At 41.3% G+C, this 25,588-nt stretch overlaps 2 protein-coding genes across 5 annotated transcripts in view; one reads left to right on the forward strand and one right to left on the reverse strand.

Annotated features, from left to right (window-relative positions):
- ACE2 (angiotensin converting enzyme 2) overlaps positions 1–7,162 on the forward strand; it is a 51,941-nt gene extending 44,779 nt beyond the window's left edge. The window contains exons 18-19 of one of the 2 annotated variants that reach the window (XM_061408099.1): positions 1,837–2,031; positions 6,812–7,162. In XM_061408099.1, coding sequence (XP_061264083.1) covers positions 1,837–2,031; positions 6,812–6,941 — 325 coding nt within the window. In that variant the 3' untranslated portion in view covers positions 6,942–7,162. Of the gene's footprint in view, positions 1–1,836; positions 2,032–4,112; positions 5,078–6,811 lie in introns of those variants that run through there. The other variant, XM_061408100.1, reaches the window with a different exon arrangement.
- A 290-nt stretch (positions 7,163–7,452) lies between these two features.
- Positions 7,453–25,588, reverse strand: part of BMX (BMX non-receptor tyrosine kinase) — a 46,807-nt gene continuing 28,671 nt past the window's right edge. For all 3 annotated transcript variants that reach the window (XM_061408102.1, XM_061408101.1, XM_061408103.1), the window contains exons 12-19: positions 22,918–23,045; positions 20,187–20,261; positions 18,487–18,658; positions 16,639–16,855; positions 15,622–15,686; positions 13,859–13,977; positions 10,342–10,499; positions 7,453–8,798 (exon numbers count right to left, since the gene is read on the reverse strand). In XM_061408102.1, coding sequence (XP_061264086.1) covers positions 8,724–8,798; positions 10,342–10,499; positions 13,859–13,977; positions 15,622–15,686; positions 16,639–16,855; positions 18,487–18,658; positions 20,187–20,261; positions 22,918–23,045 — 1,009 coding nt within the window. In that variant the 3' untranslated portion in view covers positions 7,453–8,723. The remainder of the gene's footprint in view (positions 8,799–10,341; positions 10,500–13,858; positions 13,978–15,621; positions 15,687–16,638; positions 16,856–18,486; positions 18,659–20,186; positions 20,262–22,917; positions 23,046–25,588) is intronic.

Here is a 25,588-nt window from a genome sequence, read left to right on the forward strand (position 1 = left end):
AACCTCAGGAAGAATGGATTGAGGAGTGTGGACAGGAGACAGAATGGAAGGAAGGTAACCTGACATGTTATGAGCAAGTTACCACCGTGGGCAGCTAGAACTCCATTCTGCTGGGAATTCTGGGAGATGGTGTGGAATATGCACCTGAATTGTCCCATCAGAGCTGGGGTATTTATTCACCACTTCCCATCAGTCACTGGTTGAGAACTGCATACTGCTGCTGCTGCTAAGTCGCTTCAGTCATGTCTGACTCTGTGCGACCCCATAGACGGCAGCCCACCAGGCTCCACCATCCCTGGGATTCTCCAGGCAAGAACACTGGAGTGGGTTGCCATTTCCTCCTCCAATGCATGAAAGTGAAAAGTGAAAGTGAAGTCGCTCAGTCGTGTCCGACTCTTAGCGACCCCATGGACTGCAGCCTACCAGGCTCCTGCGTCCATGGGATTTTCCAGGCAAGAGTACCGGAGTGGGGTGCCATCACGACAGGGGACAGTAATTCCCCAGCCTTACTGGCCTGCGGATAGGGCTGAATCTTGCAGCCTGAGAATGCTCTCAGGCAAAGGCAGCAGGTCCCGGCTGAAGGAAGTCTAACCAGCACGCCCAGAAAATGGTAAATGCAGAGGGTACCTGGGCAGGTGTCGCCATCATTGCTGTAGGGACTTTGATGCAGAATTCATTTAACCAAAGTCTGAAACAAGGCAGGCAGGGACAGGATTCCTTAGATACTAAATAAGTAAGTGTTAGTCGCTCGGTCGTGTCCGACTCTTTGCAACCCCGTGGCTTGTAGCCCACCAGGCTGGATAGATGTTGATGTTTCCCCTTGTCATTAAAAAAAGAAGAGAAGAAAAAAAAGGCTTAATATACCATTGCTATGGGAAATGCTACTAGGTGGCGCTCTTGAGCTGCTTGTCGTCTTTAGAAGCAGAACCAAAACTTGCTGGGCAGAGTTGGCCTAGAAAATCTGGCTTAGTGGGGTTTACAACCCAAGCACACCCGGACTCACTGGCTGCCTCCACAAGACTTGTCTTGAGGGAAGGTGCTAGCTGAGATCATCACGAAGGAGCCCAGCACTCCTGCAAGCTCCGGGGAGTCCTCAAACTTTGTATTTCCAGAGTGACGAGACTCTTTCAGATGGAGGTTGCTGCTTGGATCTCTCTTTCTGGCTGGACTCTGACTTCCTGACCTGCACTGTATTCAATGGCAGGAGAATGGGATGCCAGACACTTTGGTTTTCAACCTGGAACACTGAACATTTCACTGTTTTTTGTTTTAAAAGTAACCTTCATCCTTTTTCCCTCTATGAAATTCGGCCATATCCCAACACAGTGCTGGAGAATTTGGCAAAGGCTCCTCCCCCGTGTTCCTCCCCAGAGCTGCCATTTATTAGGATGTCAACACCTTTTATTTGGAAAATACAGCTGTTGAGACTTGTATATAGGGCCTGATTCATCTGTAGAAGAGGTGGATCCAATTGTCCTTTTCCATTATTTGATATAAAGTCATTGTAGACATACCTCAACAGAAGGGAAATTCTTACCAAATATGCAACTTCGCCTTTACAACACAGTAGTCACAAATGAACAAATGCCAGCCATCTGCACATTTCCACACTTGCAACCTCATTTTCCAGTGAAGCTGTTTCCAAACCTAATCTAGATCACAGGGTATGAAAGAGGTATGATTGTTAAAACTCAAATCTGTCAGTGAACCTGGTTATTGACTTTGATTTTATTGCTTCTTTGGGTAAGCCTTATCAAATCTTTTTGGAGACAGTGATATAGGCAGTAAATAACTGCACTGTTTTCTTTTGCCTGAGTATTTTGCTTTTGGGAATAGGTTGTCCCGGGACCGTATCAATGATGTCTTCCAGCTAGATGACAACAGCCTGGAGTTTCTGGGGATTCAGCCGACGCTGGGACCCCCTTACGAGCCACCTGTCACCATATGGCTGATTATCTTTGGGGTCGTGATGGGAGTGGTAGTGATTGGTATTGTTGTGCTCATCTTCACTGGGATCAGAGATCGAAGGAAGTAAGTGACCTTTCTTGGACTTATTTATCCTAAAACAGAACAGTTTCAGGAAAACTAACTGGAAAATTTGCAGTAAGTGGTAGGTTGTACAAGCCAATTACATATGTGGACAGTTCCACAGCTAAATATTCTTGTGCACCCCCTAGAAGTTTACCAGATTTCATCAGCACTTCGCCACCCTAGCAGGCCCCACCATACAGATCTCCAGCCTGGAGTTTACTACCGATATGCCCCAGTAAACTCCATCCTGGCCACAGCGTCATTTCCCTACTGCTAAAAGGCACTCCAAGCTCTGCAGTGGTGAGTGGGCTTGGGGGGGATTATCCTTACTGAGGAGTCCTCCTTGGTCTAGAAGTGATCCTAGAGAATGCATTAGTGATGGATTTGAACTGTGAAATGGTTCAAGAATGAGCTCTGAGATTTGCTCCAAACTGCTACGCTTGAATCCTCTGCATCCCTCCTCCCCTGGCTCGGATGCCTTACTATACCCTCAGTTCATGGGTCAGGCACCCTCTAAATTGTTCTCGAGTTGAAGATCCCAGTTCACTGTGGATTTAAATCACAGAGGCCTGATGTATAGTTGTGCCCTGCCACTAGATTTGTTTTCTGATCTTGAGACAGCGTTTACTTTTGTTGAGCTTGTGTAATTGAGGTTAATCATATTTTATAACACCTAACAAAACTCTTTGCACACATTAGGTTGTTTAAATGTGTTCTTTAATTTTGATATGCACTAGTCTGTTTTGCTTAATTTTCTTCACTATATTGTTTCCACAAATAACTTCATTTTTAAAATTAGGCATTGACAAAAATATATTCATATAGTAAAAATGTTTTAAATACAAAAGGACACATAGAGTTTCCCTGTCACTTGTTTTGCTTCCAAGTTCCCTTCCTAAAGTTGACAAAAATGGTCAGTTAAAAAAAATTTTTATTAGTTGTATAGTTGATGGACAATGTTGTGTTAGTTTCAGGTATACAGCAAAGTCATTCAGTTATACATGTACACACATCTATTCTTTTTCAGACTCTTCCCGTGGAGATTATTAGAGAATACAGAGTTCCCTGTGCTATACAGTGGGCCCTTATTGGTTATCTATTTTATATACAGTAGTGTGTATCTGTTAATCCCCAAGTCCTTATTTATCCCTCCCCTCCCTTTCCCCTTTGGTAACCATAAGTCTGTGACTCTGTTTCTGAAAAATGATCAGTTTTTTGGAGACCCAGTGTATCAGAATCTGCATTTTAGTAAGGCCCTTAGGTGACTCATATGCAGACTACAGTTTGAGAAGTGCTCTTCTACATAGTACAGGTTTGCATGTAGACGCTATTCCAAAGTTCATTCATCAGAGAAATTCTTTTTGGGCTCCTCCTTCATGCTATACACTGCATTAATAGAAGCTACACAGAAAAATAAGACTGTTTATGTATTTCTTACATTAATGTATTCAGCAACTGTATAATATATAACTATGTAATTATGTTCATGTATATATAAGACAGAGATTCAGAGAGGCCAAGAAACCTCAAGTTTGCACAGCTAGTCAGTGACACATGAAGATATGCACTTGGTTTCTAAAGCTGGTGTCATAGTACAAAGCGGGCCCATCCTGACCTTCATACTTTGGAAATCGGTAATTTAGTAGGGAAGTTTTTTATAATGAAGTGATTGGCTAAATGACCACTGAGTTCCTAAAAATAATAATAATGGTTAATATTTATTGGGGATTATATGCCGGATACTGTGAGTACTCTGCCAGCATTATTTCACTGAGTTTACATATTTGCCATCATTTTCTGAATAGTTAGACTGAGGCACAGAGGCCCCCACTCTCAGACTTCAGAGCTTATACCCTAACCAGTCTCCTACTCTGCCAACCATCGTGCCAACTGATCATCAGGCTAAAGAAGTGAATTCAATGCACTCTGGGTGCCCACAGTCCATTAAAAGGGGACTGGTATGCAAATGAGTACAGGTGGTAAGATGCTGAGATGGAAAAGATACCTGGGCCATTGGAGTCCAAGGGAGGCCATGTCACTCTAAGATCATGATATTAAGGTGAGTTCACTTTATTTAACAGGAAAAATCAAGCAAGCAGTGAAGAAAATCCTTATGGCTCTGTGGACTTGAATAAAGGAGAAAATAATTCAGGATTCCAAAATGCTGATGATGTTCAGACTTCGCTTTAGAAAAATCTTTTTTATTTCCTCTTGAGATGAATTGATTGCATGTAAATATTAATTTCACAGTACGGAACATAGGCAATGATAAGAATGTCATTAAATGTCAAAGCTCTGGCTCTGTTCAGGAAAAGCTGTCCAAAGAATGCATGCCTGAGAAGAAGGCATCTTCCCTTGCATCACGTTTAGTACTTGTTTCTGCCTTAGGACTTGACTTCTGTTTCCTTAAAGAGATGTTTCTGTTTGAGAATAGAGACAGTATGTCTTTGGCCTCACAGGCTGTTCAGGGGTAATGGAAATGGAAATTTCCATTGTGTTGCTAGAGATGGATAAAAAGGATACAGGGCAGGAGCAAGTGTGTGGAATCTGGACGGATGGCTCTTAAGGACGTGCCTGTGAATGGATGGAGCTGCGAGGTGGAGCCTGGCATGCACTGTTCACTTGGGTTTAATTCAAGTGTAAAGGAGGACATGCTCTCTTCACGTTAACTTAATCTAGGTACTCCAGTGATTCTCCCCAGTCATGATTGGACCAGAACATGCCTTCTTCAGAGTGACAGGGCTACAGAAGAGAGAAGAATCCAGACAGCCATTGGAGGACGTTGCCTTTTTACTTTCAAGCTGCTTGGCCACCGTCTTTCTGACAATATCACACTAGCCCCAGGGGCCTCCATGAACCCCCTCCCAAGCTGCCATGATAGGAACTTGCTCCCGTTGCTCTCTAACTATGAAGTGCACGGGGACCCCAACTGAATGTCACTTCTGAAGTGGGCTCCCAATTTCTTGACTCTTCTGTATTTGCCCATAATGTTTGAGTAGTGCTGAGCACAAAGCTCACAAAGACAATAAATACTTGATTCACAAACTCCTGTGGTCTCGTGTGTACTTCTGTGCTCGGCCTTCTGTGGATTATCTCTGCTTTTCACTTCCAGGGACAAAGCTGCCTGGGTCTCCCGACCTCCCACATGTCTTGAAGTGCATCCCAATATGTTCAGTTACTTTATTGTATAAAGTGATTATGTTCAATAAAATCTGTTGAAAAGAGTTGTATTAAGAGCGTCTACACTCAGGTTAGGAGCCAAACCTGGTAATGCTTTTACAAATCTCAGAGCCCCTAGCCCAGTTCTGAGCACAGAATCCAATACAGACCTGAAAACGTATAAAATGGATTATGTAGATTAAAATATCCAAACTCTACCTATCGGTTCACTTTATGTGGTGACCAGCATACTGTAGAGTAACTTAGTCAAGTAAGAAGAACTAGCAGCTTGTGCTCAAAAGACTGGAACTTCATGCTCGCTTTTAGGAAAGGGCTTTTAAAGGCAGCATTAGAGCTGAGGGTTGTAGGGTGCCTGATCAGCTTGAGGACATTCTTCTGATCAGCTGATGGTGAGGTAGCTTGGGTGGTATTTCAAGAGTCAGCATCATCAACCTTCTGGTTGTAACCGGTTTGGGGTCCATGTGCTGGTGGTCAGGATGCAGTTAAGTTCTTCCACCTGGTAGGGATTTTGCTGCTGCTGCTGCTAAGTCACTTCAGTCGTGTCCGACTCTGTGCGACCCCATAGACAGCAGGCCACCAGGCTCCCCCGTCCCTGGGATTCTCCAGGCAAGAACACTGGAGTGGGTTGCCATTTCCTTCTCCAATGCATGAAAGTGAAAAGTGAAAGTGAAGTATCTCAGTCGTGCCAACTCCTAGCGACCCCATGGACTACAGCCTACCAGGCTCCTCCGTCCATGGGATTTTCCAGGCAAGAGTACTGGAGTGGGTTGCCATTGCCTTCTCCGGTAGGGATTTTAGTATCTGCCAAACAGCTCAAGCACATGGCTCAGGATATTATCTGTAACCCTTGAGGAGGAACTAAAGTTCCTTTACTTTGCTTTATAGCTAAACTATGATCATTTTGTCTTGATTGACTGTTTTTCTTTGTTTCTGCATTTTCTCTTTTCTCTTATGAAATTTGCTCTATAGAATGCAGGGAAGGTCTAGGAAGCTAAAGATTTTCTACAAACAAGAGGCAGGGTGATGGGAAAAGAGGGGTCATCCCCGGGAAGGTCCCATAGAGTCCTGCTCAGTTTCATCTTTAGATCAAGTATATAAAAATAAGGAGAAGAAAGAAAAACACCCTTTGGCGGGGGGCGGGGGGGACCAGGAAGACCTAGTTTGGGCATGAGAAATCTTTCTCACAGGGGCATTAAGTCTGTGGTGCAAGTCTCTGGTGGATGGAATCAGAGCCGCAAAGACTGGTACCCACTCCTGACGATGGGCCTGTTGAGAGGGAGGGGCTGTGTTATTTGTTCCTTTTCTCTCGGGGAGAAAGGAACCTGGCACACAGTACCTGCTAAATAAATGCTCACTGAACACATAAATGCCCTAGTGGCTGTTTCAAAAGTTCCATGAGATTTGTGTGCTTCTGTAAAGAAAAAAAAAAAAAAAAGAACAAATAACCAAGAACAATCATTCACAATAGCTTAGGGGGAGTGAGATGAGGAAGGGTGTGATTAAGCTTAAGGGAGATTGTTCTATCTAGAAAACAGTAGCGTCTTTTCACTGTAATGCAGCCCTTCACATAACCTTTCTCTCTCCCTTCTTGACATTACAGACATGACAATGACGGACTCCAAAATGATGAAAACCTAAGGGTTCAGCAGCAGGCCGTGAAGGTGGACATTCCCAGGAACAGTCTGAAAGCTCCAGTACCTTTTAGTAATAGTCATGAGAAGCTAAAATAGGACTCGTGTACTTCTGTGTCAAGATAGAAGACGGAAAGAGAAAGTTCAGTTACCAAACTAGCCACAAGTCCCGGGGCTCCAGACGCGAGGATTTTAAATGGTTACAGTAGGGCTCTCTTATCCCCAGTTTCACTTTTGGTGGTTTCAGTTACCCGCGGGCAACCACTATATGAAAATATTTAGTAGAAAACTTCAGAAATAAACAATTCATGAGTTTTAAAGTGATGAACTCTCGTGACGTCAACTCTGCTCCCCCAGGCCGCGAACCGTCCCTTTGTCTGCTGTGTTCCGCCCGTTAGTCACTTAGCGGCCATAGTTATCAGGTCTGCTGTCACAGCCTCAGTGCTGTGTTCAAGGGACTCTTGTTTTACTTACTCCTGGCCCCAAAGTGCCAGAGGAGTGATGCTGGTGATTCGGAAATGCTAGAGAGAAGCCCTAAAGTTTTAGTTTCCTTTAAGCGAAAGGGTGAAAGTTCTCAATATGGAAAGAAAAAAATGAATGCTGAGGTGGCTGAGATCTACGGTAACAATGAATCTTTTATCGGTGAAATTGTGAAGAAAGAAGAAATTCATACTAGTTTTGCCGTCTCACATCAAACTGCAAAAGTTACAGCCGCAGTGCATTAAGTGCTTAGTTAAGATGCAAAAGGCATTCAATTTGTACAGTTAGATATTTTGACAGAGAGACTACATTCACATAACTTTTATTACAGTGTAATTATTCAGTTTTATTATTAGTTATTGCTTTTAACCTCTTACTGTGCCTAACTTATAAATTAAACTTGATCATAGGTATGTATGTATAGGAAAAACATATTATATATGGGGTTTGGTACTATCCTTGGTTTCAGGTATCCACTAGGGGTCTTGGAATGTATCCCCTGCAAGTAAGGGCAGAGTACTATAGAAAGCAACAATCTGATACAAGACCATGGTTATAATTGAGTTGAAATTGATAATAGTTTGAGCAAAAGGAAAAAGGCATCCAGTTTTACCTTAGCATCTTTAAAAGTTGTCTCTGTGACACATAGTTAACATATTATTGAATAACGTTGTTTAACTTCAGTTGTATATTTGTGTAGATGATGACATAAATCCGTTGTTCTGATTTGGATATCAGATGAGAACTGTATCATTCGAATTGAATTATGGAACACCTAATGGTGCCCACCACATAATGAGGTCTCCTAGGGCAGTTCGGAATGACTGCACAGAAATATCTGGGAGGTTATTAAAAGTACAAATTCTCAGGCTGCATTCAGACCTGCTGTACCAGAATCTCTGGGGTAGTTCCTAATGAACCTGTGTTTTCATAAACTCTCCATTTGATTCTCATGCATGCTAAAGACTGAAACCATTGAGACATGAAGGCAGGTGTCACCATTTCTATACTTGTTAATAGCATATTTAATTATCATGATAGTGGTGATAGTAAGAAAAACAACAAATATCCAAAAAGTAATTTTTCATTTCTGCTCAATCTTTACACATAATATACATCCTCTCTATTTTGCTATCAGAAAATGTGCTTCTGCTATAGGCTGGAAGGTATAATACTAAGAGAAGCATAAACAAAATTACTAACTTGACCTAAATATCAAGGAAATCTTTTGTTTCCTACCTTGTTTTTTTCTAGATAATAGAACAGACAAAACAGCACACAGACTACCGATAAGAAAAACTAGCTAAATTACAACATCTGTGCTATGCTACTTTCCTTAAAAAGAATGAAAATGTTGGTCAAAATTTATACTCATTCTCATCAGATCTTCTCACGTATTCTTCAAGGCTTGTCTTTTTCCCGAAGTGGTTCAATGGATGATAGGAGCTGCTGAAATGTGGGACGCTTTTCTGGAAGCTAGATAAAAGAAAAACCCAATGGTTTAGTTTATGAAGGTTCCCATTTAAAATAAACTATGTAAAATATTTATACCTCAGTCCTAAAACTAGCAATTCTTAAAATGTGGAAATGCTATAGATATTTCTTCTAAAGAGAAAACAAATAGAGCCCTAAGAATTGAGAAAGAAAAATAAGAGTATCTTTATTTGAGTAAGATACGACTGCATACCTTGAAAACCCAAGAGAATTAATAATAGAACAAACCCAAATAACAAAGGAATTCATCAGGAGAGCAGTATATAAAATTAACTGACAAAATCAATAGTCTTTTTGTATATATACAATGACCAATTAGAAGATATACTGGAAGAGAAAACTCAATTTACAATAGCAACAAACCCCAATAAAATACTAAAAAAAAGTACCCCCCAAATGAGGAAAACTTTAAAATGCTGCTGAAAAAACACAAATGTAGAATTGAGCACGTAGAAAATAACACTGGTTGTCTTTGAATAGGACACATCAATAACATAGAGATGATGGATCTCCCAAGTTAAAATACAAACTCCTCCAAATATGAACAAGCTTGTTTTAAGCTGAACAAATTGATTATCTAGTTTGTGGATTTTAAATATGCAAAATAGCTAAGAAAACTATTCAGAAAGAGTCAGACACAACTTAGCAACTAAACCGCCACCAAGAGAAAAGGAAGTAGGTCTGACTTACAGGTGTCTGTTTCTGAGTGGGAAAATAAAATTATGACTACAAAAAGTGATAAAGAGTTTTGTGGAAAGTGGACACCGGGAAAAGAGTTTTGTGCATGGTCAAGATTGACTAAGTTTAAAATAAAATCTGACCAAATGAATTTAAAAGTAAGCTGGGCTTCTCAGGTGGTGCAGTGGTAAAGAATCCTCCTGCCAATACAGGAGACGCAGAAGACACAGTTCGATCCCTGAGTGGGGAGGATTCCCTGGAGAAGGAAGTGGTCACCCACTCCAGTATTCTTGTCTGGAAAATTTCATGGACAGAAAGGAGCCTGGCGGGCTACAGTCCATGGGTTCACAAAGAGTCAGACATGACAGAGTAACTAAAAGATCATAGCCACAACTAAGACTCGACACAGCCATAAAGAAATATGAACAAAATTGTTGGCACCTACAGTGCTGGTTTCAGATCACAAACACCTGAGAGCAGGGGCCCAGGGCCATCGTCACCGGCTCTGTAGCAAGTGTGCGCATGCTCAGTCGCTTCAGTCCTGTCAGACTCTTTTGTGACTCCACGGACTTGTAGCCCGCCAGGCTCCTCTGTCCATGGGATTCTCCAGGCAAGAATATTGGAGTGGGTTGCCATTTCCTTCTCCAGGGGATCTTCCAAATTTAAGGACTGAACTACATCTCCTGTGTCTCCTGTATTGCAACCAACTCTTCACCACTGAGCCACTTGGAAAGCCCCTGGAGCAAGTGCCTCCGCTCAGAAGCGCTCCTTCCGGTGGTGGTGACGCAACAACCAGCCAGATGCACCTGCGCCCCTGCCCGCTGCCCTCCCCTCGTGGGGCACTCGCCTCGTGCCAGCAGCTGTACATGATGTGGTAGACGGTGTCCGACGCCAGCTGGGGCCGGTAGAGCCGGTGGCCCTGGGAGACCTTCACGACCACCTGCGAGTTGTCGTACAAGTCGTAGGGCTGCTTCCCTAGGCTGAACACTTCCCACATCAGGATCCCTGCCCCGCGACGAGGGCGGCCAGCCGACAGAGGAAAGAGAGCCCACGTCAGAATGTACAGTTTGTTACGTGAGCTTCACGCGCCCGGCAGGAAGGCTCTGGGTCAGAGCCTGGGTCCCTGGGGGATGAGTCCCAGCAAGAAGGGCAGGTTAGGGAGGACAGACTGGGCTAGCCCTTCTGGAGCCCCAGCTCTCTTATTCCTGCTCCCCGAGGCCCCGACGCCCATTCTTGCTGGGAAACGGGGAGGCGGCCTGGGTCGCTGCAGGGGGAGGTCCCTGGGGCCAGGGCCCCTGGGCTGCTTCAGAGAGGCGGCGGCCCCGTCGAAGCCACAGTGACAGCCCCAGCTTCAAGCCTTAGAGCGAGGCGTGGAAGTCCCCGCCCTTTCTCTCTGCCTTGGCAATAATTTCCTGGCACTCACACATTACCTTTGGGTGGAAATTTAAGATAAAGTCGTGGACAACTTTCCGGCTTTTCTATTGCCTCAGTCCTCTAGAACAGTGGTTCTCCACCTTCTTGGCACCAGGGACCCATTTCGTGGAAGATAATTTTTCCCCGAGACCGGAGAGGGGGCAGGATGGTTTGGGGATGTTTCAAACGCATTACATTTATCATGCACTTTATTTCTAAGATAATGCTGCCACTGATCTGACAGGAGGCACCGGGTCTCTGCCCTAGAGGTTGGGGACCTTTGTTCTAGAATACTTTGTGGGTCAGGTGTCCTTTTCAGAATCTGCTTAAAACCATTGGCTTCCCCTCAAAACAGTGAATGCACAGAATTTTCTGACTCATTTTCTGGAAGTTCACAGAGTGTTTTCTTGAAGTATCCAGAATATGGCAGACTCCAGATTAAGGAACTGAGCTCTGGTCATGGTGGGCAAGAGGGTGGCGTCTCGGGCCAGTCAGACATGGCTTTTGAGGCACAGGTTTGCCACTTACAAGGTGGGCAGGCTTCTTAGCCCTTCCCAGTTCTGCTTCCCCATCTGTAATATGTGGATATTTGCATGCCACAAAGTTGTCATGAGGATTGAATAGGATGAAACACTCGGAGCACTTAAAGGACGCTGGGGACATTTTAAGTTCTCTAAATGGTGGCCATTGTGCTGTCATACTAGCCACGCAAGAGAATTCCAGCAGGGAACCAACCTCAAAACCTTGGAAAACCAGACATATGTAAGAAGGGAGAAAATTGTTCTAGAACCATAACTGAAGTACTAACTTCAAAACTTTGACTTTTAGGGCTACAGATTTTATGTAAAATATTTATAGTCAGGCATTATTACAATTTGTGGGGACTGTGTGTGTGTGTGTGTGTTTTAAACGTTCTAAAAGAACCATCCAAAAATTTGTTGACTCCTTCACAACTCCTTGGAAGTGGGTCCACTTATCTCATGAATAATATCGTTGCTTAAAATGTCTGTGGGGCTCCTCTTTGAGAATTGCTTTCAGAGGTTCTGGTTTATTTTGAGTATCCTTACTAGGGTCAGATTATTTAAGAAAGAATTTAGTTTTTGGAAACAGCCAGAAAATATTTGCAGCCAAATTCTGGCACATAAAAGATAAGCAATTGACCTGGGTAATACAATTTTTGGTCAAAAAGCAGTTGTGACTATTACGAACTCTGATTTTTTTTTTTCTAAGAAATTCTTGTTAACTTGAAAACAAAGTATTTTCAGAGTGTTATGGGTATGCAAATTAACCTTATTAATTGCCCTTTACACTCCGGAAATATCTTTGTACTGTATTCAGTCAGGGCTCTGGGGCCACCTTTAAGGGGCAGAGTAGTGGCTTGGCTGCCTGGGGTCTAAACTCTTTCTTGGTCTACTGGAGACATTCTGATTTCATCTATTTGTACACTGGGACTTTGACTAAGATATATTTTAAATAACACAATTTTCTGATAGTTGGAGTAGGGCGGGCCTAGAGTCTTATTTTTTTAAAATATCTTTTATAAGGCATATGAATTGATACAAAGAGATTGAAACTAATTTTGACAAGTTCATCAGCACAAAGTGACATTAAGTATTCACTAAAATGCTCTTTGTAGTTTTTCCTTTTTCTGTATATTTCTTGGAATTTTTTTACAGTGAACAATACCAGTTTTATAAAAGGAAGAATTATTTTAAAAAATTATCACATAGAAAAATAAATGGCTAACTAAATTTTCCTTTGTTCAGACAGTCTCAGTTGTCATGTAGAAAGTCAAATTATACTTATGGACTAAGACAGGCATGAAATAGTTCTCAGTTGTATTTAATACATTCCATAACCTTATGATAATTTGTAATACTTATCCTGGGCCCATCTGACAGTGATTTTAAACAAGCCTGACATTCCTACTGATGTGGAAAAATACCAGAATATCTACAGAAGCACAATTTAAGAATTATTTCTGTTTTCTAATTGCTGCTGCTGTTTATTCGCTAAGTTGTGTCCAGCTCTTTGCGACCCCATGGACCGTAGCCCGCTAGGCTCCTCTGTCCAAGGGATTTCCCAGGAAAGAATATTGGATTGGGTTGCCATTTCCTCCTCCAGGGGCTCTTCCTGATCTAGGGATCAAACCTGTGTCTCCTGTTTGGCAGGCAGATTCTTTACCACTGAGCCACCAGGGAAGCAATTTTGTAATTATGTTTACTTAATTTCAATGCAGATCTTTTAATAAAATGGGGAAGGCCACACAGTAAGTTTGCTAGGTTTGAGGGTCATGCAGTCTCTGTGGCAGTTACTGCTGCAAGCACAAAATCAACCACAGACAATACATAAACCATATGTGCAGAGGACACGGCAGCACTCCAATAAAACTTCCCTTATAGAAACAGGCCACTGGAATTGGTTCTGTGTCATGGTTTGCTGACCCCTGATCTAAATGATGAATTTTAACAAAGACACTAGCTGAAATTGGGATGGGCCAAAGAAAGTGCTAACTCATGTTTGGTGTTTACACCAGGCATGCCCCCCGAAATTGGTCAACTCAGAATAATGGTTATCATGCCACTTTCATGCAGAAAGTTGATGACTTCATTTTAAGCCCTCCGACGTTTTATACCTCATGCAAACTGGGTTTTAATTTTCAGTGACTCCTTTTTGAAAACGTAAAATCTTCAATGCAAAAAAGCTTTTAGCCCTTTGGATTTTTATGAGGAGGTGTTAGCAACACGCCAATTATACAGTAAGTGGCAGACATCCTAACACCGACCCAAGAAAGGGTCACCATCATCGTCTTCAATCCCTTGCTTATCTCTGGGTATACAGATCATTTTGTAAGTGCTCAGAGGATTTGCTGAAAATGGATGTTGCTGCTATGTGGTTTCCTGTTGTGGAAGCCAGCTTGTGAAATGGGTCTCATGTGGCCACATTCTTACCGAACGCCCATACGTCTGACTTGCTGCTGTATTTGAAGTAGTGAAACACCTCTGGGGCTGACCACTTGACTGGAAACTTTGTTCCTACGGAACTGACATATTGGTCATCAAGAACATACCTGCAGGGGAAAACATCAACACAGCCCTTACACCGCTTGGCTGTATCAAGTGGGAAGCCCTCTGCTGGCCGACGCAGGGCTTGCAGCCATCCAGTCTCCGCCGAGGGCCTTGATTTTCTGGATCTTTCAGTTTTTGAGCTTAGCTACAGGCTGCTTATGACTTGTAAGCATTTTTTAAAAATGATATCTAGTTTTGAAAATACCAAAATATGAATGCCACGTATTTGGTAAATATAAAATATTAAAAAAACACATAAAAGTGAAATCACTCTGAATCCCACCCCAAGGATAGTCAGTCATTCTACCACTTAAGATACATTTTTGCTTGTACTTTCCAATCTTTTTTCTATATATAATTTGAACAAAATTGGGTTTCTGTTGTACTGAGGTTTGCTTTCATTTTTCCTTTAATGACATATCAAGAACATTTCCCCCATGGTTACATTTTCTTCTGCAGCATCATGTTTAATGGCTGAATAGTCTTCCCTCTTATGAATTAATGTTATTTGTTTAACTGTGTAAGTTGCTTCTAACCTGCTGTTGTAAGCAATGATGGACAACAATATCTTATGAAGATATCAAGATGATAAAAATATATGTTCAAGGATATGCAGTACACTTTTGTTTATAATATTTAGGGGTTCTGGAAGAGGAGCAGCTTTTCATAATGAATTTTGAAGAAAACTTAAAAAAAAAATACAGATCTCCCTATGGTGTTTTTAGGGACATGTTTGCTAAATATAGGGCTGGATTTGGTCAACTCTTCAGAATTTGAAACTATATTATCCCTCCTCAGAATTACATGTGGTTATGTTGAATTGGCACAACTTTATAGCTGTATTTTGTCTCAATGGCAGGGACATCTGCTTGCCCTCTAGACTCAACTGTGGGCATTTTGAGGGCAGAGATTAACTCATTTATATCAGTATCTCCCACAGGGCCTAGGCATTAGGCACTCAATAAATGTTTGTTGAATGGAAAGGCTACCAGATATGTCTTCATTTCCTGTATAAAACCATGAAAATTGGCTCTAAGGCTTAAATAAATAGTAAGAGGATTCAGAATTCAGGAAATGGAAGATTCTTCTTAAACTGCTATCACAATCAAACTAATTTTTCAAATCCTAAAGTGTTGCTAGAATGCCAAGAGAATGAGTCTACGGCCTTACCTGATGCTACAGAAAATTTAATAAATGACAAGAAAATTTTTCCTAGTGTTAATGCTGTGCCTATTTGAGCATATAGTATTAAGAAAAAACCAGAACGGGCTAAAGGAGCCATCATACACACACAGAAACACACACACGCATTCTCTCTCTCTCCCTACCCCACCCCAATCAAGGCTTTTTTAAACTTTTCTTGTTTTTTCCTGGCTGTAACAGGTTATATACGAATATTTAGGATCTTTTGTGGATTTATTTGCATTTAGAAAATATTTATCAAAGTTTTGAAAGAATTAAGAGAGCTTTGGGATAATTTCTGAAGAACAATCCTATTTTTATCAGTGAAGAAATGAGTGTTCAGAGGTAGTGTGAGTGAGGAGATCCAGGTTTCTAAGCCCCCAATTCAGAGCATGTTTTGTACCCCCGTTTAGATGTGAATGGAAATCCCTCTTTCACGCGTTGCCCTTTTGGAACTGGCTTACCTCGTCATCCCAAAGTCAGAAACCTTCACAGAGAGATCACTGTCTACCAAGCAGTTCCGAGCAGCCTTTAGAGGGAAAACAAAATTACCAATAGTGAAAATGACCAAGGATCCCCTGACATCAAAATCACACATTTTCCTTCTCTTTGGGACATTTGTCAGCAAAATCTAAGATATCACAACCCCAAATGCTGTATTTAAAAGAAAATATCTAGAGTATAGATGTTGTCTTTTTTCCTTTGCAATTTTCAATCTTTCAAAATGAAAATGTGCTCACAGAAGTATCTTCCGTCAAGCATCCATCCTTGTCAAACGGTATGAGAGGTATTAGACATGAAACACAGAACCTGAGCTCATCAACGAGAAGGGAAAAATCACGTCTAGGGGTTCCCTCTCCATTGCTAGGACCCTGTGTGTTAACAGGCGCTTTGAAGGTGTAAATGCAGCACTGAGAATCCGGAATGCACTGGCCTAGCATGCGTGGCATGTTTGCTGTTTAGCACCAGAAAATCTCTAAAGATCAATCAATACCAGTACAAATCAAGAAGAATACTCTCCACATCCACCCTGACTCAAAGATGTACGCATTTCATTTCTTGTGTTTTCAGTTATCGTATTAAATGATTGCTTTAGCACTAAATCCTTCCTGGAGTAAAGGTAAGCTTGGGTTAAATGATTCTGGGAACCACTAAATTGACCAAAGTCTTTCCTTTGCATCTGTTTTCCATTATACCACGACCTAACTACATAGACCTGGATGGCTTCTTTAGAAATTCCTTCTATACTTAAGTGTTTTATTTTGAGTTGTGATTTTTATCACAGAAGTGTCATGTGCTTAAGCAAATGAGCAAAATATTGGTTGGTCAAAAAGTTCATTTGGGGTTTTTTGTAACATCTTATGGGAAAACCCAAATGAACTTTTTGGCCAATGCAATGTAAGTGAAGATGCTCTCTTTGCCATCCCTCCCAATGGCCCCATTGCTGAAGATGGGAGCTGGAGATGGCTTTCTTTCCTTACCAAGTCCCGATGTATGAATTGGTGGCTCTCCAAGAAGGCCATGCCTTCACAAACATCATAGCACATTTCTAAGAGCTGGGAGGGTTCAAGTCTTTTTCCATGACTCTTCAGGTAACTCAGTAAGCAGCCATTGGTTATATATTCAGTCACTATGTATATAGGGTATCTCTTTGAACACACTCCGTAGAATTTCACCAGCTTGGGATGGTTGAGTTTCCTGGAAACAACAGATATGCAAAGTTCAATACTGAATTTCCAAACTCCATTTTCCAAATGTCCTGAAAAAGAATCACTGTCAGATTTTTGTTTGTTTTAATTTCTGCCCTTATACTGGAACAGAAGAGAGGGGAAAGTTTAGGATCTGATTCTGGGAGCATTAGCCTTTGGAGGCAGAAAAAAGCTGCCTCCTATTGGACACTGACAACCTCAGCATCCATTAAGCTGCTTTGGGTGCTTATTCAACTTTCCTGCAGAGAATCAGGGAAGCAGTGGTCTGTCTAATACCTCAGAAATCCTGCTTAGTCATGTAGCATCTTGAGAACTTCTATGACTGATTTGGAGGAAGCTATATCCTAAGAGCCGGAGAAGGCAATGGCACCCCACTCCAGTACTCTTGCCTGGAAAATCCCATGGACGGAGGAGCCTGGTGGGCTGCAGTCCATGGGGTCGCTAAGAGTCAGACATGACTGAGTGACTTCACTTTCACTTTTCACTTTCACGCACTGGAGAAGGAAGTGGCAACCCACTCCAGTGTTCTTGCCTGGAGAATCCCAGGGACGGGGGAGCCTGGTGGGCTGCCGTCTCTGGGGTCGCACAGAGTCGGACACGACTAAAGCGACTTAGCAGCAGCAGCAGCAGCATATCCTAAAAGCAGTCACTTCTATTTTAAAGCATCTAACTGATGTCTAAACATCTCATTAGTAAAATGAAAACAGTTGTCATATTAGAGAAGTGAGATTAGTTGTGATTTTCTTTTCTTTTAAAAAAGCTTCATTTTGAGTTAGGATGTCATTTTTTGTTAATAGATTAGAAAATAGTAACTACATGACATGGGCTTCCCAGGTGACTCAGTGGTAAAGAGATCTGCCTGCCAAGCAGGAAACATGGGTTCCATCCCTGGGTCAGGAAGATCCCCTGGAGGAGGGCATGGTAACCCACTCCAGTTTTCTTGCCTGGAGAAGTCCATGGACAGAGGAGCCTGGCGGGCTATAGTCCACGGGGTCACAAAAGAGTCGGACATGACTTAGCAACCAAACAACCACCACAACCACATGACATAGCACTTCTAGTAGGTCCCCACAGCTATTAGGATGTTCATCAATTACTCCTTATGTAATTGACCTACTTTTATCGATTAACAGGATGATTCTTTTTTCTTTTCCATTATGGTTTATTACAGGATATAGAATATAGTTCCCTGTGCTATACAGTAGGACCTTGTTGTTTATCCATTCTGTATATAATAATTTGCATTTGCATTTTGCACCCCAAACTCCCACTCCATCCCTCCTACTTCCCCTCCCCCCTGGCAGCCACAAGTCTGTTCTGTATGTCTGTGAGTCTGTTTCTTTTTCACAGATAAGTTCATTTGAGTCCCATTTTAGATTCCGCATATAAGTGTTATCATATGATATTTGTCTTTTTGTGTCTTCACTTAATATGCGAATATCTAGGTCTATCCATATTGCTGCAAATGACATTTTTCATTTTTTATGGCTAATATTCCATTATATATTCTATGATATGTGGACTCTTGGTTCAGGCCTTACAGATGTTAGGGACAGTCCTGTTAGCATGAATGTCCTCTCATGATGAGGGCTAAACAACAATTCCTCAGAAGAAACTTACGTCATGGTCTGGGCCTCCTGGAAGAATTCATCTTCTGACATGGAGCCCTCCTTGATCATCTTAACAGCAACATCATACTTCCCCTTCCACTTGCCCAGATGGACCACTCCAAACTGGCCACTTCCCAGCTCCTTCAACAGGGTAATCTCTTCACGTTTCAGTTCCCAGATTCCTAATAAAGCAAGACAGGCACTCTTCAGGATAAGAATAGAAGAGTTTGAGGCTAACAGCTTCTCAAGTGACTTCCTCTCCAGTGAGACTTTAATATTGACAACATGAAGAACAGCAAGACTTTTTTAAAAAGTTGCTCACTTAAAAAGAAAACTGTTAGTTATGTGATCTTATGACCTGTTAAACCACATGACAATGCCACCAGAACAGTATTGTTCCTGAAGTAGCTTCAATTAGTGACAAGAAAGATTAGAGTTAAAAAACCTTTAGCAACCATTTCACACCAGTCAGAATGGCTGCGATCCAAAAGTCTACAAATAATAAATGCTGGAGAGGGTGTGGAGAAAAGGGAACCCTCTTACACTGTTGGTGGGAATGCAAACTAGTACAGCCACTATGGAGAACAGTGTGGAGATTCCTTAAAAAACTGGAAATAGAACTGCCTTATGATCCAGCAATCCCACTGCTGGGCATACACACTGAGGAAACCAGAAGGGAAAGAGACACGTGTACCCCAATGTTCATCGCAGCACTGTTTATAATAGCCAGGACATGGAAGCAACCTAGATGTCCATCAGCAGATGAATGGATAAGAAAGCAGTGGTACATATACACAATGGAGTATTACTCAGCCATTAAAAAGAATACATTTGAATCAGTTCTAATGAGGTGGATGAAACTGGAGCCTATTATACAGAGTGAAGTAAGCCAGAAGGAAAAACACCAATACAGTATACTAACGCATATATATGGAATTTAGAAAGATGGTAACGATAACCCTGTATACGAGACAGCAAAAGAGACACTAATGTATAGAACAGGCTTATGGACTCTGTGGGAGAGGGAGAGGGTGGGAAGATTTGGGAGAATAGCATTGAAACATGTGAAATGTCATGTATGAAACGAGATGCCAGTCCAGGTTCAATGCAAAAAAACAAAAACAAACAAAAAAAAAACCTTTAGCAACCAGAGGTATGTTGGAAAGACTTGATGTGTTTAGTGCTCTTAGCTTGGTGAAATAACATTTTCTTATAAAACAAATTAAACTCTGATCCGGGAGGGTGTCATTATTGTAAATTTACTGGGGGAAAAAAAGGAAGACAGGAAGCAGATCCCTGTTCAGATAGGGCCAGGGAGGGCCTCAGCTGTAATATATTCATTAATTTTCTTGAACAAACTAAAATCTTTTCTATCCTACCAACCTAATTTTGTAATCTCCCGAGCATACCAAAAAGATGGATCCACTGCCTGTCCTTTCTCATTCTGGAGTCTGTGCCTGATCATGGGGCTAGTTTGCAACCTTGTGTACTTATGATAATGACACTCTCCCAGATCAGAGTTTAATTTGCTTTATAAGAAAATGTAATGTTATTTTACCAAACTAAGGGTACTAAGCACACTAAGGATTCTTTACCGCTGAGCCACCAGATGTATAATATATAAAAATGTATGTATATATACATATAAATATATGTATATTTTTAAACCACAAAAGATAGGAGTTTAGGAGCACAAGGGCATGTCCATACCGCTTCCCAAGGACACAGAGATGGGAACCTTATTGGCCTTGGTCGACACAGGGTGGCGGAGTCGTGTGATCATGCCTGCAATGAAATCAGCAACATTATCATCACATGATCACATTGTATCACATCACATTACATTACATTGGTTCACATCTCTGCTTCTGCTGTGTCTAGAGGAGCTGAAAAAGCACAGAGTTCAGGATGTTCTCATGCAGAAAGAATCTATTTTGACCATATTCGTCCTGTAAAATTAATTTGCTGGACTTGACTAATTAGTTCTATTAAAGCAAAAATTAAAAGTGTAAAACTACTTTATGTGATTTTTAAAAATCTCATCAAAATTAGTTTCTTGATGGAATCTATTTAAAATTTTTCCCCATTTTTTCTAACTTTTCTCCTTTTTTTATTATTGTGTTATTAGCTAGCCATCTGGAGAAGGCAATGGCACCCCACTCCAGTACTCTTGCCTGGAAAATCCCAAGGACGGAGGAGCCTGGTAGGCTGCAGTCCATGGGGTCGCTAAGAGTTGGACACGACTGAGCGACTTCACTTTCACTTTTCACTTTCATGCATTGGAAGAGGAAATGGCAACCCACTCCATAATTCTTACCTGGAGAATCCCAGGGACGGGGGAGCCTGGTGGGCTGCCGTCTATGGGGTCGCTAAGAGTTGGACACAACTGCAGCGACTTAGCAGCAGCAGCAGCAGCACAGTGGATTTACAATACTATATTAGTTTTGGGTGTACAACCTAGTGATTCAGTATTTTTATAGATTATACTCCATTTAAAGGTATTAGAAAATAATGGCTATATTTCCCTGTGCTGTATAATATATCCTTATAACTTGTTAATTTTATACATAGTAGTTTGTATCGCTTAATCCCCTACCCCTGTCTTGCCCCTTCCCTGTCTCTCCCCCAGTAACCGCTAGTTTGTCCTCTGTATCTGTGAGTATGGTTAGTTATATTCTTACTTTTGTTTTATGTTTTAGATTCCACATATGTGATAACAAAGTATTTGTCTTTGTATGACATTTCACTGAACATAAACCTTCTAGTCCACTGACTTGTTGCAAATGATAGAATTTCATTCTCTTTTATGACTGAGTAATATTCCATTGTATATATGTACCACATCTTCTTTATCTGTTCATCTGGTGATGGGTACTTAAGTTGCTTCCATATCTTGGCTATTATAAATAATGTGTCTATGAACATGGGGTTCATATATCTTTTCAAGTGAATGTTTTTATTTTCTTTGGATATATACCCAGGAATGGAATTCCTGGATCATATGGCAATTTCTGTATATATATTTCAGCAGTCAATCAGGCAAAATTAAAAAGAGTGATAGTACCCAGAGTCAGTGAGAATGAAGTGTTGCTCTTGGTGGGAGTGTACATTTCTGAAAAGCATTTGACAGTGCCTCAATTTTAAATGTTCTTAACCATTATCTCAAATTCTTTTAGGGAGTTTGGCTACAGAAACACCCATACAGGTGCACAAAGCTATATTTACTGAAACAGCCAGTATTATGGGAAAATATTGTATATACTCCAACTGCTTATCAGTGTAGGATTAGGTGAAAAATGATGGAGTCATTCTACACTAGAATTCTCTTTTAACAGAACAGACTCAACTGTATGCATGTGCGTGGAAAGACCTCTAAGATGCTGAGGAAAGAAAGTAAGCTGAAAAGTAGTATGTGTAGAATGATCTCATCTCTGTAAACATATAATGTGTATACATACACACATATATAATATATATACATATATAATGAGTGTTAGTATCAGCGTAGAAAAAAATTTCAGAATAGACACTGACTTGTTCATGGAGGTTATGTCTCCAATGATGCACATTTCTATCTTATTTGAATTTTGCAATCATCTTCTATAGGCAGAAAAAAACCCTGCAAATATTTTAAAAGGGAATCTCTACTTCTAAGTCATTGAACTCACTCAGCTTCATTTTTTTCTGGCATTGTAGAGTGTATAATGTTATATTCCAGGAAATGTAGGGTAAAAACTACACAGCAGGGCTTCCCTGGTGGCTCAGTGGTAAAGAATCCGCCTGTCAATGCTGGAGAAACGAGTTCGATCCCTGATCCAGGAGGATCCCACATGTCGCAGAGCAAGTAAGCCTGTGCCCCACAATTACTGAGCCTGTGCTCTAGAGCCCAGGAGCCACAACTGCTGAAGCCCTCACACCCTAGAGCCCATGCTCCACAACAAGAGAAGTCACTGCGGTGACTGCCCACGCACTGCAACTAGGGAAAGCCAGTGCAGCAACAAAGACCCAGCAGAGCCCAAAGTAAATGAATAAATAAAATTGCGTGTGTATATACACATACACATACACACAAAACCCCGCACAGCAAGCATAGGGCTTGTGAGCATTTTCCCCCTACTTTCATGGTTCCTTATATAATTGAGAGTATTGGGGGAGGGGGAGGGATAAATTAGGAGTTTGAGTTTAGCAGATACACACTACTACATGTAAAACAAACAAGGTCCTACTGTAATGCACAGAGAATTATATTTAGTATCTTATAATAACCCAAAATGGGAAGAATCTGAAAAAGAATATATATATATATAACTGAATCACTTTGCTGTACACCTGAAACACTGTAAATCAACTATTCTTCAGTTTTAAAAAAGAATTTGGAGGGTCAGTAATGTCCAAGAAAATTTATATTTATCAGCATAAGAGAAAAACTGAACCAAGTTACCTGCTGAATTGTGTTGATGATAGTGAATAAGCTTTGGAATGGAATCAAAACAGTAGTTTTCTGCCAGGTACAATTTGTTCTCAGCATTTGTATGCACATGGTAATGTTTGACAGTTCCTTTTTTATCACTAGTAAGGAAGAAAGAATGTTAGAATGTTTTAAATCAACAACTGAAGCTTGATTAAAGAATGATTAAATCATTGTCTTAGGTACATTTGCAAATTTTGGAGAGGAAAGTCAGAGACGGTTTCTCAGTCTCGACATCCAGTGTTTTTTCTGGAGGTATACATGACAAGCCATAATTATGTAAGAGAGCTCCTCTCTGAACTCAGTGGATCCTTTGTGCTCATACAGAATTCACTTATCATAAAATTCCCCCTTTCTGTACGGTTCTTCCCTTAGTAAGTATAAAGCAGCCATCTTCCTTTGATGATTGAGAGCCCTGCAGTTTTTAGGATCATTATTCTGAAATATCAGTTCTCTTTTAGGATAATAATGGAGATTAAAATGTGGGAAAAAATGGTCACTAGGCTGTGGGTGGAGGCTCTTTTGGGAGTGGAGTGTACAGGATGGAGTGGGTGGGAACAGCCTTTAATTCCTCTTGTGAACTTGTACCTTTTCCACATAAAACATTCTTTTTCTTTTGCTCTACTTGTAGAAAATAGTGGTGAATTGATGCATGTTGATTTAGGCTAACCAGCAATGATGTGCCTGTCTTAGATTTTAGAGTATGGCATGGCAGTCCAGGCTTCCCTGTGGCTCAGACAGTAAAAAATCCACCTGCAATGAAGGAGATGCAGGAGACAAGGGTTCAGTCCCTGAGATGGGAACATCCCCTGGAGAAAGGAATGGCTACCACTCCAGTATTCTGGAGAATCCCATGAACAAAGGAGTCTGGTAGGCTATAGTCCATGGAGTTGCAAACAGTCGGACATGACTGAGTGACTAAGTGCATGTGTGCGCGCACGTGCACACACACACACACACACACACACACACACCAGTCTAGAACTGGGTTTTGAGTAGAGTTCTGTTGCTGGCTAGTTACCTCATCCAGTTATTTCAAAGTTCAGTTGAGATTATGACCATATCAGTTTGCACTATACTTGGCACATAAAAAACTATTAATATATTCTTATTGCTATAATACCACCCTTACTAGAATTGTAATTATAAAAAGAGAAAGGATGCTTTCTTGTTGCAAATGGCTCATTGGCTCTTGGTCTTAGAATCAAATTCAGCCCACTGATGGTGTTTCATAAAAGAAGCCTTCTGTAGTCATTCACTGGGATTCTTTTCATTTGATTCCTCATCTGTTTGCTGATTTTTTTCTCCCTAGCCACCTTCAAAAATGAATCTGGTGTCAAGAAGCTTAACTAAGAGGACTTTTGACATCAGATTTGGCTGAAACTGGAGGGCCTGAGGGCCGCAGAGATTTTGATATTCAGTGATCCAGGCCTTCTCTGCCTCCTTACTGGGTTGGCTTGAGTCACCACCCACATTTGCAACCTTGTGCATGAGGTGCACCGGGAATGTGGCTTCTAGCAGTGAAAGATGCCATGCGGATGTTTATGGTACATGCTGTTATCTCAAATTGGAAGTAGGCACTCTGTGAAAACATTCCTGAAATAAAATAACTTTTACATTAATTATTTTAAAAATACATATATGCAGCATGAGACAGGGCATATCGAGAAGCCACCAAGGCCCTTCAGTCATTCAAGGTCATTCAATCCAACCATTAAGAAAGGGTCGCAAATGTAGACTTTTTTTTTCAAATGGTCCTAATCAAGATCTGACCAGATTTCAGCAAAGACACAGGGATATGGTTGAGAGAACATGAACATGAACTCAGCTATTGAAGGTTTGGGTTCAAGTGGGTCATTTATTAGTTTTGAGGGTGGGTCTTTGTAAGCTCTGTTTGAACCACAATCCTCTCATGTAAAATGGTGCAAGTAAAAACAGCTTTCCTGTTTGCTTCACAGGATGTTTAGAAGGAACAAAAAGGCTAACAACCAATGGGAAAGTGGCTTATAAAACTCTGGAGGGGAATCCTGATGTTGTTGATGACAGCTTGCTTGAGATGACTGTGGGGGCCTTATATACACCTAAGTGTTGGGATAGAAGTAGTGAGGCAGCTCATATTACTTTTTCCAAACAACAACAATAATAGTAAACACATTACTATGTGCCAGGCACTGTTCTGCTCCAATATGTGAATTAATCCATTTCATCCATAGAACATAATAATTATTATGTCCACTTTTCAGATGAGGAAGTTGAGGCACAGAAATTAAGTAACTTGCTTAATGTCCTAATGTTTTGGAATGGCAGAGTCAGGATTTGGACTCAGAGGTGCAGCTTCACACCAGAACTCTTAACCCCACCAACAGGACAGCATCCTAGAAAGGAGCCATCGGTGAAAACACTGCTACACTGAATCAACCTCCTGCTCCCACTGGAAAGACTTACTAAAAACCAGACGTTGGGGTAGGTTTCTCAGTTCGGCTGGTGGCTAGAACCAAGAGTGGAGAGGTGCCATTGCTATTTTTCTCTCTTTCTAGGCTCAGGATGAATCAAGGGGGAATAATGCAGGATTCCTTTAACAAGAGTTTCCTGAGGCGGTCCGTATACTGGGCAATACTCTGCTGCCTGCAATGGGTAGGAGCGA

Source organism: Bos javanicus, chromosome X (assembly GCF_032452875.1).
Source record: "Bos javanicus breed banteng chromosome X, ARS-OSU_banteng_1.0, whole genome shotgun sequence".
Lineage (NCBI taxonomy): Eukaryota > Metazoa > Chordata > Mammalia > Artiodactyla > Bovidae > Bos > Bos javanicus.